Source organism: Orycteropus afer, unplaced genomic scaffold (genome assembly GCF_000298275.1).
Source record: "Orycteropus afer afer isolate SDZICR_OR568_19922 unplaced genomic scaffold, OryAfe1.0 scaffold00158, whole genome shotgun sequence".
Classification (NCBI taxonomy): Eukaryota; Metazoa; Chordata; class Mammalia; order Tubulidentata; family Orycteropodidae; genus Orycteropus; species Orycteropus afer.
The window spans coordinates 491046-507386 of NW_006921745.1; the positions used below are offsets into that span (position 1 = coordinate 491046).

The 16341-nt window shown below is 37.2% G+C and overlaps 1 protein-coding gene across 1 annotated transcript in view; it reads left to right on the top strand.

The window, feature by feature from the left end:
- SPTLC3 (serine palmitoyltransferase long chain base subunit 3) overlaps positions 1-16341 on the top strand; it is a 215891-nt gene that overhangs the window by 68794 nt on the left and 130756 nt on the right. Inside the window, exons 2-4 of the mRNA XM_007946378.2 lie at positions 305-487; positions 5449-5603; positions 6602-6750. Coding sequence (XP_007944569.1) covers positions 305-487; positions 5449-5603; positions 6602-6750 — 487 coding nt within the window. The remainder of the gene's footprint in view (positions 1-304; positions 488-5448; positions 5604-6601; positions 6751-16341) is intronic.

Below are 16341 nucleotides of genomic sequence, written 5' to 3' on the forward strand. Positions count from 1 at the left end.
CAAGGCAGTATCACTACGGAAGTAGGATTGCCCAACCTTCCTTCCGAGGAGTGGCTGGTGGATTTGAACTGCCAGCCTTCTGGTTAGCAGTCAAGACCAGAGCTCCTAGAGGTTGTAAAATAGAATTCACATTTCTGATTACCATCTTCAATAATTAATTTCCATTTTTCTCTAAGCAGATTTTACAATCCTAAATATGAACATGCTTGTTGAAATTAAAAATGTTAAAAATCTAAAATATTATGTGTCATAGTACATTTGTAATGGGAGAGTGCTAACATTTTATTTTCTTTTGTGTTTTCAGCAAAATGGAAAGCCACATTTTTGTAAGCCAATTGTTGAATCATTTGAGGAAGCACCTCTTCATGTAATGGTTTTCACTTACATGGGGTATGGACTTGGAACCTTATTTGGACATTTCAGAGACTTTTTGAGAAACTGGGGAATAGAAAAATGCAACGCTGCCATAGAACGAAAAGAACAAAAAGTACGTATTTGCACCTCTGGATCTTTGTCATTGTTTTTATTCTTCTACAGAGTGTTCTCAGAACTTGAGATGTGTGTGCAGACCCAGAAAGTGTGAGATGTTCAGGTTCATCTCATTTATATCCTCTCCCTAAGCTTTATCCCCTGTCCTTTCATGAACTTATTGTTTATACAAACTTTTATTGAGCAAATACTATTTGCTAGATAGTGAATTAAGTGTTCTGCTATACACGGATATAATAACTAACTTTATAATACCCCATGAGATATATATTGAAATACCATTTTAAAGATGAATAAATTGAAATATAAGAAGAAGGGCATATGCAGGGAGCGGGGACTCTCTTCTGGTTATGTTGCATATTGTCTGCAATCAATCTTGGAATAAATAAGTGTATCTGAGTAAAATGTAAGATTTTTATTTCATTTAGATCATAATTTTTCAACTTCAACATTGACATTTTGGACCAGAGAATTGTCTGGTGTGGAGGGCTGGTCTGTGCATTATAGCACATTTGGCAGGATCTCTGGCTTTTACCCACTAGATGCAAATAGCATCCACCACATACTGTGACAACCAAAGATAACTGTTTTTGAGTTGTGTCTCCTGACTCATAAACCCATTAGTTCACCACAGAGCTAAACCCTTCCAGGATCTATGCCATCCCCATGATCCATGACAGATTAGGCACAGATTGGACCATTGTAACCCATAGGATTTTCATTAGCTGATTTTCAGAAGTAGATCACCAGGCATTTTTCCTAGTTTGTCTTAGTCTGGAATCTTCACTGAAACTCATTCAGCATCATATCCACATGCAAGCTTCTATTGACAGATGGGTGGTGGCATGAGGCACATTGTCTAGAAGGGCCTGCAAACATTGTCAGATATTTCATGAGGTGCAAAATCAGCCCCATGTAGAATCATTGATCTAGATACTTTCACTAATTAACCTATAAATGTCTAATCATCCCCTTTTCACACAGAGTTAACAAGACAATATGGAAAACATTCAGAGATCTGTAAGTGCTCTGTATTTTGTTAGTATGTTCTCCAAATTGGTTCAAAGAATTTATGATGCCATGTATCTCTTTTTTCCAAAAATTGCTTTGGAATAGTATGAATGAGAGCATGGAATATTGCACATGATTAAGCCTTGAACACATCAAGGAGAAGAACGTATGTGAAACATGAATATCAATGTAAGAAGGGATCTTAAAATCCTGTAACTTAGTGAATGGCAGGCATGATAAGATAAACATTTATTACAATGATGTACTCATGAACAAAACATGTAGAATGCTCTTTTGTTATTTCCTTAAATATGTCACCTTTAGTAAGGTAGCAAGTCAGGTCCAGTTTTATTATTATAATCCCTCCTACCCTTAGCAAGTATATAATGGGTACAAAATATGTGTAGAAGACAGGTATGTTTTTTCAAGTATATGATGCCTGTTGTGCAAAGCAACTCACAAGAAAATTATGAAATAAAAGGTCACGAGGAGGAGGGTAATATGCAAACCCCATGACTTATTTAGGGAATCAGCAGGGCATTATGTTGGAACTTGAGTCATGAACAGGAGTTTACCAAGGGTCCAAAGGGAGGACACTCACGAAAGAGGGCTCTGCTTGTGCCAAGATGTTTATTAATTCATTAAGGAAGTCAGAATCTTTTGGGGACATGCATTTGTGCCAATCTCTGAGCTAAAATCTGAGGATATGAAAGTAAACAAGGCAGAAAATTTGCTTCTGGCTGCTAACTATGAAACAAGCATTTACAATAGAATGTGATTAGAGGTACAGTAGGGTTAAGTGGAAGATGTTACGGGAAAAAAGAAGAGAAACATCTAACCTGATATTGGGTGTAAAATGAAGGCTTCTGGGAAGAAAAGAAAGTTAAATTGAAATGAGAAGTCTGCATTGGGTGGTTGCAGAAGGGGAATGGAGTGAGTTTCAAGGACCAGTAATTTGTCTTCCAGATTTGCGGGGTCCCCAACATTTTACATTAGCGCACTGTTCTTTCAGTTCTTCCCGCCCACCATATTGCTTTGTCTTATGTGAAATATTATTGTTTTTTATTGATAAGTGAAATAGGAGGAAAAAAGGTCTAGCTTCTCAGTTAATGAACATAACTATAAACTTCTTGTAGATATTGACTCTCAGCTTGAAATTCCCCTGAAGTGAGCTTACGTATACACTAATTTTCTTTGAAAATATTTTGCATTATGGTTTCCTATGATTTTATTTATCCATTGATCTGATCTTAATTGTATTCTTTTGTGATTCTTCAGCATTTCTGATCCATCGAGGACATTCTTGATTGTTTTCCTAGGCATTTTTAAACTTTTTTTTTTTTTTTAATATCTTTTTGGCCATTTAATGGGACTGTTAGATGAGTGGCAGGATTTATACAATGCTCAGTCTGCCAAGTTCACTCAATTCTCTTCTAATTTCTTTTTTTAAGCAATATTTTATTGTGTCTTTGGTGAAAAGTTACACAGCTAATTATGTCCTCCCCTTTTCTAATTTTTTTAAAAAGAGAAATTAAATTTAGTTAACTTAGTTTTTCATACTTCAGACAACTTTTTTAAATACAGTTACCATTACCAACATAAATGAAATCAAACATTTTTTGTTATTATTCTGAGTTTGTCCTATAGGGTCTCTATGAGTTGAAATAGACATACTGGCAGTTGGTTTGGTTTGGTTTGTTAGTGCTGGTAAGAAAGAGAGCTGTTTGTCAAAAGGAAATAATGATATAAAATGAAAGAGTAGGTGAGAACAAATGTGTCAGTGTAGGCAGAGATGAATAATAAATGTTCCATAGTGATCCTTTCTCACTCTACAAATCGATCCTTCTGTTTGCTACAGATGGGCAGGTGGTTAAATCAAATATAAAGGCATATGCTTCCAAATTTGTTAAGATTTTTTAATGAGATAGGGATATGTGCCCTTATCTTCCGTATAAATGCCAAGCTCTGTAGCATGGCATTCTGAAAAACAAATATTTATTTTGAAAATGGGCACAATTTCCAATTTATCCACTCAAATTTTCTGACTTGTCATAAAAGTTAAGTAGAAATATCTATAACACTTTGAAAATTATAAAGTACCATATAAATTGTAAGGTAGAAAAAGAAAGATTGTCACATTATGGAAGAATTGTCACACTGCAGAAGGATTGTCAGATTGCAGAAGAAACAAACCATGTTTTGTGGCTGCATATTTAGGCTGCACTTGGTCCTTCCCTCACCCTATAGTGGAGCAAAAAGACCCAGTAATTTCCTCCCTCCTGTAAATATTTACAGCATGAGAAACCCCATAAATCAGTTTTTCTCTATCTTATAGGGTCACTATGAGTTGTAATCAACTTGATGGCACACAACGTGTGGTTATGAGCATTCTTCCTACAAATAATCACAACCTTCTCCCAAAACTGATGTCATTGTCACTGAGGACCAAAGCATGCAATGGCGGAAAGGACTGTGACTTGGCTGCAGCCATCAGCTGCCGAAATCTACAGATCATATATATTTTCCTCTGAAATGGACTATCTCTCCAGATGAGCAGGGCAAATCAATAGCACATAAAGTCTTCCAGAAAGACTTTCCCATAATCTTCCTCATTCCCTCTAGAAAACAACTCTCTTCCATCACAGAAAGGCAAGCTAATAGCTCAGAAAGGATGAGAGAGAAAATGTGAAAGCCCACTCAAATTGTTGGCTCCGCACTGCCTCCAGAATAAAGACATTCTTCATGCAGATATTTAAGGCTCCCACTCTCTGTGCTCAGTTGACATTCACAGACTCACCCACACTTGGGGTCGTAGGGGATGGAATCACAGAGGTAGCATTGTGTCAGACCATGTAGGAACTTGGTAAAGCACTTGGCTTTGACTCAAGTGGGAGCCATGGTATGTTCTGAGCAAAGAGTGACAGAATCTGCCTTATGTTTTATCTTTACCCTTCTCAAAAGCACCCCACATTTCCTGTCTACTGGCTTCATTCACCCTGAGTGACAACACCAAGCATTCCTGCCCACAACAATCTTATTCTGCCTTCTGTGCCCAACTCCAAGTCTGCATCTAAGCCTCCCTGATTTCTCCAGTGAGGAGTGACCCTTCCTATTGCCCTAATCCTTTTAATGGTCAAAATACTTGGCTTAGGCCAGAATTATGTCTTTTGTCATTTTCTACCTAATATTTACTCTTAATAAAGAAATATTCCTCTGGAAAGATGTGACCCTTCCTCTGCCCTAATCTTATGGACACATTTGCTATTTTCTGCTTTATTCTAACTACTATGGATTAAATGGCATTGTTAGATATCTTTTGCTTTGGCCTCAGCTGGATTGCAGATCCCTTGAGGTATGAATTATGTCTTGCACAGTGGCATAGTGCTACTGCCTCAACTGCAAACAAAACCATGTATGTCCACAAGCTCCTCAGCTTGGTTTCCAAGCCCTCAGCATGTGACAGACAACAACCTGTCAACAACAGTTTTGCCAGCAAGTTCAACAGTTCAAGTTCATTCACACTTCTGAAGATGCTATTAGTAGCAATATTCATGTTTTAAAAAGTTAATATCAAGTTACTGTTTCCATTTTTTTTTTCCTGACTAAACTGCTTTGGACATAGCCACCTGCTCTTACCATTCCTGTGGAATTGTCTCTCCTTCTGAACATTTCAGTGGTTCATTGTCTCTGTCCATTGTCTCAGGACTCATCTTATATTGTCCTGGCAACTTTGTTAGCTGTATTTATTTCATTTTTTACCTCCACTAAAGAGTAAATTCTTTGGGATTGTATTTTTTACCCTACCTTTTCCCTCACTCATTGGCCCTTGATCAAAATTATGTGATAATTGATTCTTTATATGACTCTACTCCCAACTTTCCATGGCAAATGACATATGGGAAAAAAAAACAAAAAACTAAAGCTCAACTTCTGTCTCTGTTATAACAGGATTTTGTGCCACTGTATCAAGACTTTGAGAATTTTTACAAGAGGAACATTTACATGCGAATCAGAGACAATTGGAACCGGCCCATCTGCAGTGCCCCAGGGCCTCAGTTTGATGTAATGGAGAGGGTGTCAGATGACTACAACTGGACATTTAGGTAAGGAAGTCAGTCATCTGGAGAGGATCGGTTGGAAAAAAAAAAAAAAAAAACACTTTTCTAAGACGTGGTAGCATGGGCACCAGATTTCAGATCTGAAGAAACCAAGAACAAGTTGGAGTTCTACCATTCAGCCCTTGCAAGCCCTCACTATGGAAGACGTCACAGAAATTAAGTTGCCATGGGTGTGTGTTTATATTCCAATTGAAGTTAGATATATGCCAGCAGGTGCAGGACCTGACACAAAGAGACAACCAGGAAGGGTCCTTTTCTGTATAATTGACAAATTGTATACTCTTACTTCTCATGAAGGAGAAAAGGAAGACTACAGCTCTTGCTCATATAGAAAGTTTCCTGGAATTAAAACCAGACTGCAAGTGTAATGAATATAAGTACCCAAGGAAAATCAAGGCTAAGTCAGGCTGAGGATGTCTTTCTCCAATGTTCTCCTAAGCTTCAGTATGAGTTTATTCTTCTCTAAAGCAAGCCACGTTGTGGAGACAACAGTGCAAATTGAAAAAAGAAGGGAGAAAAGAGTGAAGGAGGGAGGAAAGGAAAAAGGGAGGTAGGAAGTAATGAAAGGGAGAGAAAAAAAAGAAAGAAAGGAGGGAGAGGGGAAGGAGGAGGGAGAGAAGGAAAGGACAAAAGAAAAAGAGAGAAAACATAGAAAATACATGATTTAGGTCAGACTCAGAATCTCTTTGTTAAGAGTCTTTCACAGGGCTCTAAGTGGTACCATTAAACACTTTACTACTAATCAAAAAGTTTATGGTTTGAATCTATGCATAGTCACCTTGAAAGGCCTGGAAATCTACTTCTTAAAAGTCAGTCTTGAAAACCTCATGGAACACAGCTCTACTTTACAAAACACAGAGTCAACATGAGTTGGAATTGACTCAATGAGAATGGATATGGGTGGTTTTTTGTTTATTTATTTTGGTTTAGAATATGATATTAAGTGGGAAAGTCTTTGTGCTCCTTTGCCCTTATCTCTGCAGATTTACTGGAAGAATCATCAAAGATGTCATCAACATGGGCTCTTATAACTTCCTTGGCCTTACAGGCAAATATAATGAATCTATGAGGACAGTAGAGGATGTTTTGGAAGCATATGGCACAGGTGTGTCCAGCACCAGGCACGAGATGGGTATGTACATTCACTATTTTGATACTTTGTCCAATTGGTTCTTTAATCCCTTGTGCTGTCAAATCTGGATCATATCTTGACTCTGCACCTCAAAAAGGTATTACAAGGTACAAAAAGGAAAAAAGACATGAAAGTTGTTGGGGATCACTTCTGGTAAGATGGAGGAATAGGCAGACAAGAGACATAGACCCTCTTCAACAAAGAAAAGAAAAACCAATTGACAGAGATACAGAAAAAAATCCTGGAGCCCTGAGCTTTGAAAGGAACTATACAGAGGTGGAGTAGGCACCAAATAGTGGAAAAACCTGAACGAAAACAAGACCTAAGAACAGGCTCTTTTTGCCAGGGGTGGCAAGGACATACAAGAGGCTGACAGCAGGAAAAGAGACAGGTGGTGAGTGTGTAAGTTCTGTCAACTAGTGAATAGAAGAGCACAGCACAGTACCCTGCTTACATAGATAACATACAAGCAAAACAAAGAAAATGAAAATTGTGGGCAAGTCACTCCAACATATAATCCCAATTAAATATAAACACAAAAATGCCACAATGCCTCAGAGACAACTGAAGATCACAGTCCCCATAAAGAAGCAAGATAAAGCAGGAGAAACAAGGGACCAGGATACAGACCCAAAACACATCCACGAGGAAGATGCAGCATTGGAACTCCCTGATAAAGAATTCAAAAGAATTATGTTTAAATATCTTCAAAGCATTGAAAGACAGACCAAGGAAAACACAGAAAAACACCCTAGAAGAATTTTGGAAGAAAATACAGGAAAAAAAATGACAAAATAAATGAAACATTAGAAATGATCCTAAATCTACAGACAGAAATCCAGAAGATTAATACTAAATTGTCATAAATAGATAATGCATTGAAAGGGCAAAGGAGTAGAATTGATTCAATGTAAGACAGAATTAATGAGATTGAAGACAAATACCTGAATACTTCTTTGCAAAGGAATTAATCAGAAAAAAGATCAAAACAAAATGAAGAAAGCCTAAGGTTCACGTGGGATACCATCAAAAGGAATAACCTACATGTCATTGGAATTCCAGAACAGGAAGAGAAAAATAAAACCACTAAGAAAATTGTCCAAGATTTGTTGGAGGAGAACTTCAGTGATATGATGAAAGATGAGAATATATTCATTCAGAAAATCCAATGAACCCCAAGCAGGATAGACCCCAAAAGAAAAACACCGAGACTTATCATCATCAAAGTCACCAGCATGGGAAAAACAAAAAGTTACCTACAAGGGGCAACCACTAAGACTAAGCTTGGATTCCTCAACAAAAACCATGCAGGCGAGAAGACACTGGGATGGTATATATAAAACACTGAAAGAGAAAAATTTCCAACCAAGAATTATGTACCCAGCAAAACTCTCTCTCAAATATGATGGTGAAATTAGGATATTTCCAGATAAGCAGAAATTAAGGGAATTTGTTAAAACCAGACCAACCTTACAAGAGATGTTAAAGGGAGTCCTTTGGACAGAGAAGCAACAACAGCCAACAACAACTGACAGTTAACACACATGATGATATAACCCAGAAAGCAACCCAGCTATGGAAGTATCCAAAGTAAATAAGACTACAAGATATAACAGGGAACCAGAGGCACCAACTGACAAATGAGGACAGCTACAAACCAAAAAGAGGGGGAAAAAAAAAAATCTGTGTCATTACAGAACTTCTAGATGGTAGGGAAGTCAAGACAACTACAAGATAGAACGGACTGTTCTACCCTTGGGCAGAAAACTATAAATCACAGGGTAACCTCAAAGAAAAATTATAAACCTCTACATGAAAATAAAAAAGAGGAGCAGCATAAATATTCATATCAGTTCATTGTTGTGGAGGGTCAAGGAAAGGTTTATATATGGAGGGAATCTTTCTTTGTTGGTTGCCAGGGGTGGGAGGGGAGGGGAGGGGAGGGAAGGGAATACTGCAAAAAAAAGATTGCATTGACCCATGTCACTCTAGTTTTGTGTATTTCACTGTACATGAATTATATTTCAATAAAATGCATTTAAAAAAAAAAAAAAAGAACTGTCAATATGGAAGCAAATTGACAACAGCAGCTCATAAGTTTAGATGGGAAGGTTGGGGCAGTGAGTTTACGTTAATTGAGAGGAACAGTTAAGAATAAGAGGGTGTGAATGGTTGCACAACTTGAAGAATGCAATTAATGTTGAATTGGCTTATGTTCTGCTGTGTATATTTTCAACAAGCAAAACAAATAAAATAAATTATTAAAAAAAAAAAAAAAAGAAAGTTGTTGGGAAATTTCAAGCACTATGCTTTTACTAGGTGGTTTATTAACTGCAGATTTTAATTCTCCAGAATAAATAACTATGATCACAGTATATAAAATAGCATCCATTGTGCCTCCTCCCTTATTCCACTTTTTTTAAAGACATCTAGCAATGACTAAAATGATCTTGTCTTTGCTTTTATATATTGCCTGTGTCCTCCACGAAAACATAAGCTTCATGACTAGAGAGATTGGCTTTGTTGACTGTCATGTGTTATTACACAGAGCAGTGTCTGGCAAACCAAAACCAAACCCACAGTTGATGAGTCAATTCTGGCTCAAGATGACACTATATAATAGAGTAGAATTGCCCTGCAGGGTTTCCAAGACTTTAAACCTTCACAAAAGTAGACTGTCACATCTTTCTCCCATGGAACAACTGCTTGAACCACCAAAATTTTGGTTAGCAGCCGAGTGTTTTAACCACTTTGCCACCAGAGCTTCTTTGACACATAGTAGGCCCTTGATAAAGAGCTGTGAATGAATGAATGAGTGAACAAAGTAGAACAAACTGCCCATTTAATTGTTTTAGGAAAAATATTTTTCTATTAGTCAAAGGAGTGAAATTGTGAGACAGAAATGTCCTCTCCTCTCTGCTTTAGGGAAAAAAGCTTCCTCTTACATCTAAGCTTCCTCTTACAGAACACTTTGTGATTCCTAGAATATTGCACTCTTATATATGATCTCATTTATTGCTCACCAAAGCCTTGTGATGTGATGTTATTCTCATTTTCTAGAAGAAGAAACTAATGACAATGATGTCTTAGTAATGTGCTCAGGATGGTGCTTAATTAACCATCCTAACTCTCAGTCCAGCATGGAGAAGGATATCATGCCTAGTAAAGTAGAGGGTCAGTGAAAAAAAGGAAGATTCTCAATGAGATGGATTGACACAGTGGCTGCCACAATGGGCTGAAACACAGCAACGACTGTGAGGATGGCGTAGAATCAGCAGTGTTTTGCTCAATTGCACAGAGAGTCACTATGAGTCAGAACCAAGTTGACAGCACCTAACAACAACGCCCAGTCTAACTACAGTGTTTTCTACTGCAGATTCTTACCCAAGTTAATACATGCAGTGCTTACCAGGTCTGTTGCAGATCTAAGAACCAAGAGTAAATCTGCTAAAAAGCAATTGACCATTAATGAAAAATGAGTCACGGGCCCCTGTTAGATAAAACCAGCTAGCAGAAAGGGCTCTAAAACAATGTAATTATTCAAACTTGTGCAACAATTTACAACAATCAATTAACAATTAAGTTACTTTTTTTAATCCACATTGGTAAATGCATAGCTACAACTCCAGAGTTAATAAGGGATTGCCCAGATTTCTTATGAAAGGCATCTTACATATTTTCACATAGAAACCTAAGTGTTGGAGTTGTAAACAGGCTGTAGGAGCAAGTTTCTCTTCCACTTAGAGGAACTAGGTTGTCAGAGTGCCCCAAATAGTCAGGAAGCAGAGACTAGGAAGATTCTTTCAGCCACAAAAGACATGAACTCAATAACCTTTTGGAATGTTTCCTCTGGCACTGGTGGTACCAACATCAGGGTTGCTGGTGACCCAGAGAGAAACAAATAAATGCTTCACTACAGCTAACACCAGCTTGAGGAAGGAGGCTTGATACAGCCAAGAGTTTGCCTGTAATGGAGGCCAGGCATAGCCCATGATTCTACAGTCTCAACATACTCAGAAAACTGGACAGAGATGGAATTTCCTGATTGGGACTGCCCACAGCCTAAGTTCTTTCTCTACCTATCACCCTTCTGAATCACTAATCTATTTACCCGCTTCATTTAACATGTCAGCTCAAGATCAATGAAAAGAAATTTAACATCTTTTTCAAATTTTAACAGTGAGATATTACTTTTAGGCACATATAAGGCCTGAAGCAAGGAAATAAGTAGTCAAGAAAGAAAGAAGGAGAGGGAAAGAGGACTAGAAAGAGTGATAGATGGAAGGAAGAAAGACACACACACAAATCAGGATCTCCTAAAAATTAAACATTTGTGTGTATCAGAAGATTTTGTCAAAAGAGAATCTACAGACTAGGGAAAATAAATTGGCGATGATATATAGGACAAGGGACTAATCTCCAGAATTCATAGAAAATTTCAAAACCTTAACAACAACAACAAAAGACAAGCAATCCAATTAAAAATGAACAGAAGACATGAATAGACACTTCACTAAAGACATTCAGGCAGCTAACACATGAAGAAATGTTCACAATCGTTAATCAACCATACAGAGATGCGAATCAAAACAACAATGAGATATCTCACTCCAGTAATAATAGCAAAGTTCAAAAAAACAGAAAACAACAAATGCTGGTGAGGATGTGGAGAGACTGGAACTCACATACACTGCTGGTAGAATTGTAAAACAGTACCACCACCACGGAAAGCAGTATGGCACGTCTTTAAGAAGTTGAAACTAGAAATACTATAGAATCCAGCAATACCACTACTAGTTATATATCTGACATAAATGAAAGTCATCACAAAAACATATATATGCAGACCTATGTTCATCGCAGAATTATTCACAAATAGAAACAACCCCAATGCCCATCAACGGATGAATGGATAAACAAACTGTGGTGTGTACACACAATGGAATACTACAAAACATTAAAGAATAACAATAAATCTGCAAAACACCACATAACATGGATGAACCCAGAAGACAGTATGCTGAATGAAAGTAGTCAATTACAAAGGACAATTATTGAATGATAACACTACTGTAAAAAGTTAAGAAAAGGTTAACACAGAGAAAGAATTGTTGTTTGAAGGTTACCAGGAGTAGGAGAGGAAGGGAAGGAACATCACCAACTAGAGGGTAGGCTCCTATTAACTTGGGTGAAGTGAAAGGCAATATACCATGAGGGGGAGGTTAGTACAAAATGATCAAGGCAGTGGAAGAGATAGGGAGGAGCACAAGAGTTAGAGGTAACAAAGGTGAATACTATTACACATACAATCCTGTAAATATAATAATAATAATTTACAATCTGAACAGAGGCCAATGGGACTATACCCACAAATACACATATTTGACAGAAGTTATCTCTATCTATGTATTTTTATGTGCTGCAAATATATCCACGAATGTAGTAGAGCATACAAAGGGCAAAGTTATGGAAACATCCAGTTATTAAAAAAAAAAAAAAAAAATCCAGGACATTTGAAAATATTCTTCAACATGAATAGTAATCTTACAATATCATATAAGAGTTAGGAGTAGCATAATTTTGAAAGCCATTTATTCTAAAAACTTCAAATAACTTTTAGGAAGCATATGCTTTATAATCTTAAGAAAATATCTAACAGTGTCTGTGGTAGTTAAGTTTGTGTGTTAACTTGGCAGTTCCTGGTTGAGTGGCTGGGCAGCTGGATGTAGCATTCCCCATGGTGAGACTGGTAGTCAACTCCATGGTGGAATCTACTGTGAGCAGCTGAGTAGCTGCCTTAGGGATATGGTCTGCTTCCTGTATATAAGCAGAAGCCTCTGGGATAGACTCTAGCTTATGTCATGCTTGAACCCTGAATGTAGCCAAGTCGTTGTTCTGCAGCATCCCGTGCTCTGCCGACCTTGGAACTTTCATTGGACTTGAATTAATGGCCTGCCATGTGGTTTGGTAATATTGGGACTGTGCCTCATTACTTGTTAACCTTGGGGTTGTCAGCCTCAGCAGCCAGCAGCTGAGTGAAGAAAAGCCTCCAGCTTCAGTGGGCCAGGAGCAGGAGGCAGAGCTGAAGGCCAAGGTTGAGAGGCTTTCACCCAGCCCCTAAAGCATGGCATTTTGAACTCAGACTTAAAGCCTCCAAACTATAAGAGAATGAACTCCTGTTTCTTCAAGCCAACAATTTCTGGTGACGTAGTGCCTAAGGCATTTGACTGCTAACCAGAAGGCTGGCAGTTCAAACACACCAGCCACCCTCAGAAGGAAGACTGGGCAATCTACTTCCTTAGAGATACAACCTCGGAAACACGTGAAAGGGTTACTATGAGTCTGAATCAACTCAATGGCGTTGAGTTAGGTATGGTTCACCTTGAAATATGAGGCACAGGGAAATGGCACTTTGTAATCATAGTCAAGCATTTAACATGTCTTAAAATTTTAAATTTGTATCCTCTGTACTCTTACTGATTTTCATTGGAATGCTCCCTGATCTTTCAAATTGTCTGCTGTGTGGAACATCTTTGGTAACGACAACATAGTTATCTCTAACAACTTTTTAAATTTCCTGTGAATGATTAGTTTTTTGAGTTTTGTTGTGTATAATATTAAATTATTAATTACTAAATGCTAGATGTAGCAGCTTATCAAAATTTTAAGACACTAGTACCAACATCCTTTTTTTTAAAGATGATTTGCCTATAAATTTTTAACTGGAAGTCACTAGAATAACTATTTACAAAATGATTACAAAACCACATGAATTTTTAGATTTTCAGTACTGAGGTTGAAAATTGTATACAAATTATTCATAATGTCTGAATATTGAACATCAGAAAACATCAGTAATATCTAGTTTATGAGGCGTATTTCCACAATGGAATACTACAAAACATTAAAGAATAACAATAAATCTGCAAAACATCACATAACATGGATGAACCCAGAAGACAGTATGCTGAGTGAAAGATCTACTTACAAAAAGTCAACCATTGAGAACCCTATGGAGCACAGTTCCATTTTGACACACATGGGGTTGCCATGAATCAGAATCTACTATGCTGCATCTAGTTTGTTTCTATTTTGTTTTGGAAATGCTAGACCATATATATATTCATTTATTTTTCATTAAGTCAATATGTACTGAATGATAAGTATGGGGCAGAATAAGAGGGACAGTTGACTCTCCATGTAGGTGGACTCAACCAACCACCATTGAAAATATTCAGAGAGAAAATAAATGAGCAATTAAATAGTCAGAGCAATCCCTCAAAGACTAAGAGGGAGCATAAAGTGACATTTACATGGCATTTACAATATATTAGGTATTATAAGTAATCTAGAGATAATTTAAAGTATACAGGAGGATGTGTGTAGGTTATGTGCAAAAACTATGCCATTTTATATAAGGGACTTGAGTATCCACCAATATTGATATTTGTGTGTGGAGGGGGGGTCCCTGGAATCAATTCCCCCATGGATACTGAGGGATAACTATATTTAAAGACATATAGATGCTTGGCACCATATTCCTAGTACCCTTCAACCAGATTCCCCAAATGTTGCTTCCAACCTGTCCCCTAGAGTGTGAATCCCTAATCTAGGCTCAGTCTATCTTCATTCTCAATCAAACAATCTTCAACTCTGCAAGTGCTTATGGTGTGGCAGTACTGTGCTAGGTGCTGTGATGGCCAGATGAACATTTCACACAATTATCTGTACCCTAAGCCACTCCTCGGAAGGAAGGTTGGGCAATCTACTTCCGTAGTGATACTGCCTTGGCAACCCAAGGAGGGGTCGCTATGAGTCGGGCCGACTAGATGGCACATAACAACAACAACAAGAACTCTCTCTGCAGTAGAAAATACTTCCTCATGAACACTCTCAGTTCATTTTACTAAGTGTTATGTGAGGGGAGTTATGGAATCTCAGAAGAGAAAATGACCAATTTTGCCTGAGGATGCTGAGAAAGACATCAGACAAAAGATGAGATTTTACCTGTATCTCAAAGAGTGAATGGGAGTTGCTACTAAGGCAAGGCCTTTCTATGTGGAAGAAAGTGCACTCACAATATCTAAAATCAAACTCACTGCAGTCAAGGCGGATCCAACTCATAGTGACCCATGCTTGGGTTTCCAAGGCAGTATCACTACAGAAGTAGATTGCCCAATCATCAGCGATGCTTAAAACAGCATCTCTTCTAGTCTCTCCCAGGACTGCAACAAAAAGGACACCCAGCTAATGAGTGGAACCCAAGCTCCTTAAGCCCAGCCTGGTGGCCTTTTCACTACTTGATCCTAGTACCATTCCCTTTGGGTCACAGTCTCAACTAGGGAAAGGCAAACCTAATTATGTGCTCATGCTTTATTTTTAAATTTTAGTTCTTCTTATTCCACAATATATCTTTGATAATAGAAAGTCTTTAATTAGAAGTTAAAGTTTAATTGTCCCCAACTCTTGAGTAAAATAGACTCTCCTAGAATCTACCATATTTTACTGTGGTTTCTGATAACTTCGGGAAGATGGACTCTTATTTTAGAAGAAGGGTCACCAGCAGTGTAACCTATCATGAAAAGCAAAGATTTGCCATCAAATATCCTCTGGGGTATTAAAGGCAAAATGAAACTTTGAATTGACCACTCAATGGCTTGTAAAGTCCAGCCCTCACCATTTACCACAGTAAGGAAGTTACTTTATCAATTTAAACAGAATTCTGATATCATACTCAGTGTAATAACATATGTTAATCCTTGGATAGCAAGAAGCATATTTACAATAGTGTCACACTAACTGTATTCCTCTAACCTAGATCTGAGCAAAAGCACCTGCTTTCATTGGATGTAAATTACTGTATCTCTCCTCTTATAAATTTTTCTGTTCTGGTAAATGTATCATTTAGAGTTACACTGACCAACAGAAATAAAATGTAAGATGTATAATCTTAAATTTTCTAGTAACCTCATTGAAAAAAGTATAGAAAACAGGTAAAATTAATTAATAATACATTTATCCAATATATCATTTTAACATGTAATAAGCATAAAAATTTGCCAATGAGACATCTTATTTTATTTTTTTTTTTTGTAGTCAACCTTCAAAAAGTGTGTTTTACAATTAAAGCACAACACATCTCAATTCGGAGATTATATTTTCAATGTTTAAAGTGTAATCCCACTAAAATAATAAAGTTGTGTTTAGTGAAATATTTTTCAGTGCTTCAGTTTTTAAATTAAAATGTAACTAAATTAAATAAAATTAAAAACTCAGTTTTTCCACTACACTAGCCATGTGTGCCTAGGAGCCATCGTATTGGGCAGAACAGATCTAAAAGTCAGAAGGATGGCAAACAGAAAAATATGGAAAGCATTAAAAGCTGCTGTCAGTAAGGCACCAGAGGGTTATGTTTAAGATGAGGTCAAAGGGCAAACATATAGAATATAGCACAGTAATTAAAAACATAAACTTTGTAGTTAGACTAATTAGACCTCTTTAAGCTTCAGTTTTCTTATCTGTAAAGTAATAACACCTTCATTCTTAGGCTTATAAGATTAAAAAAAGATAACTTAATTAATGGACTTAGCA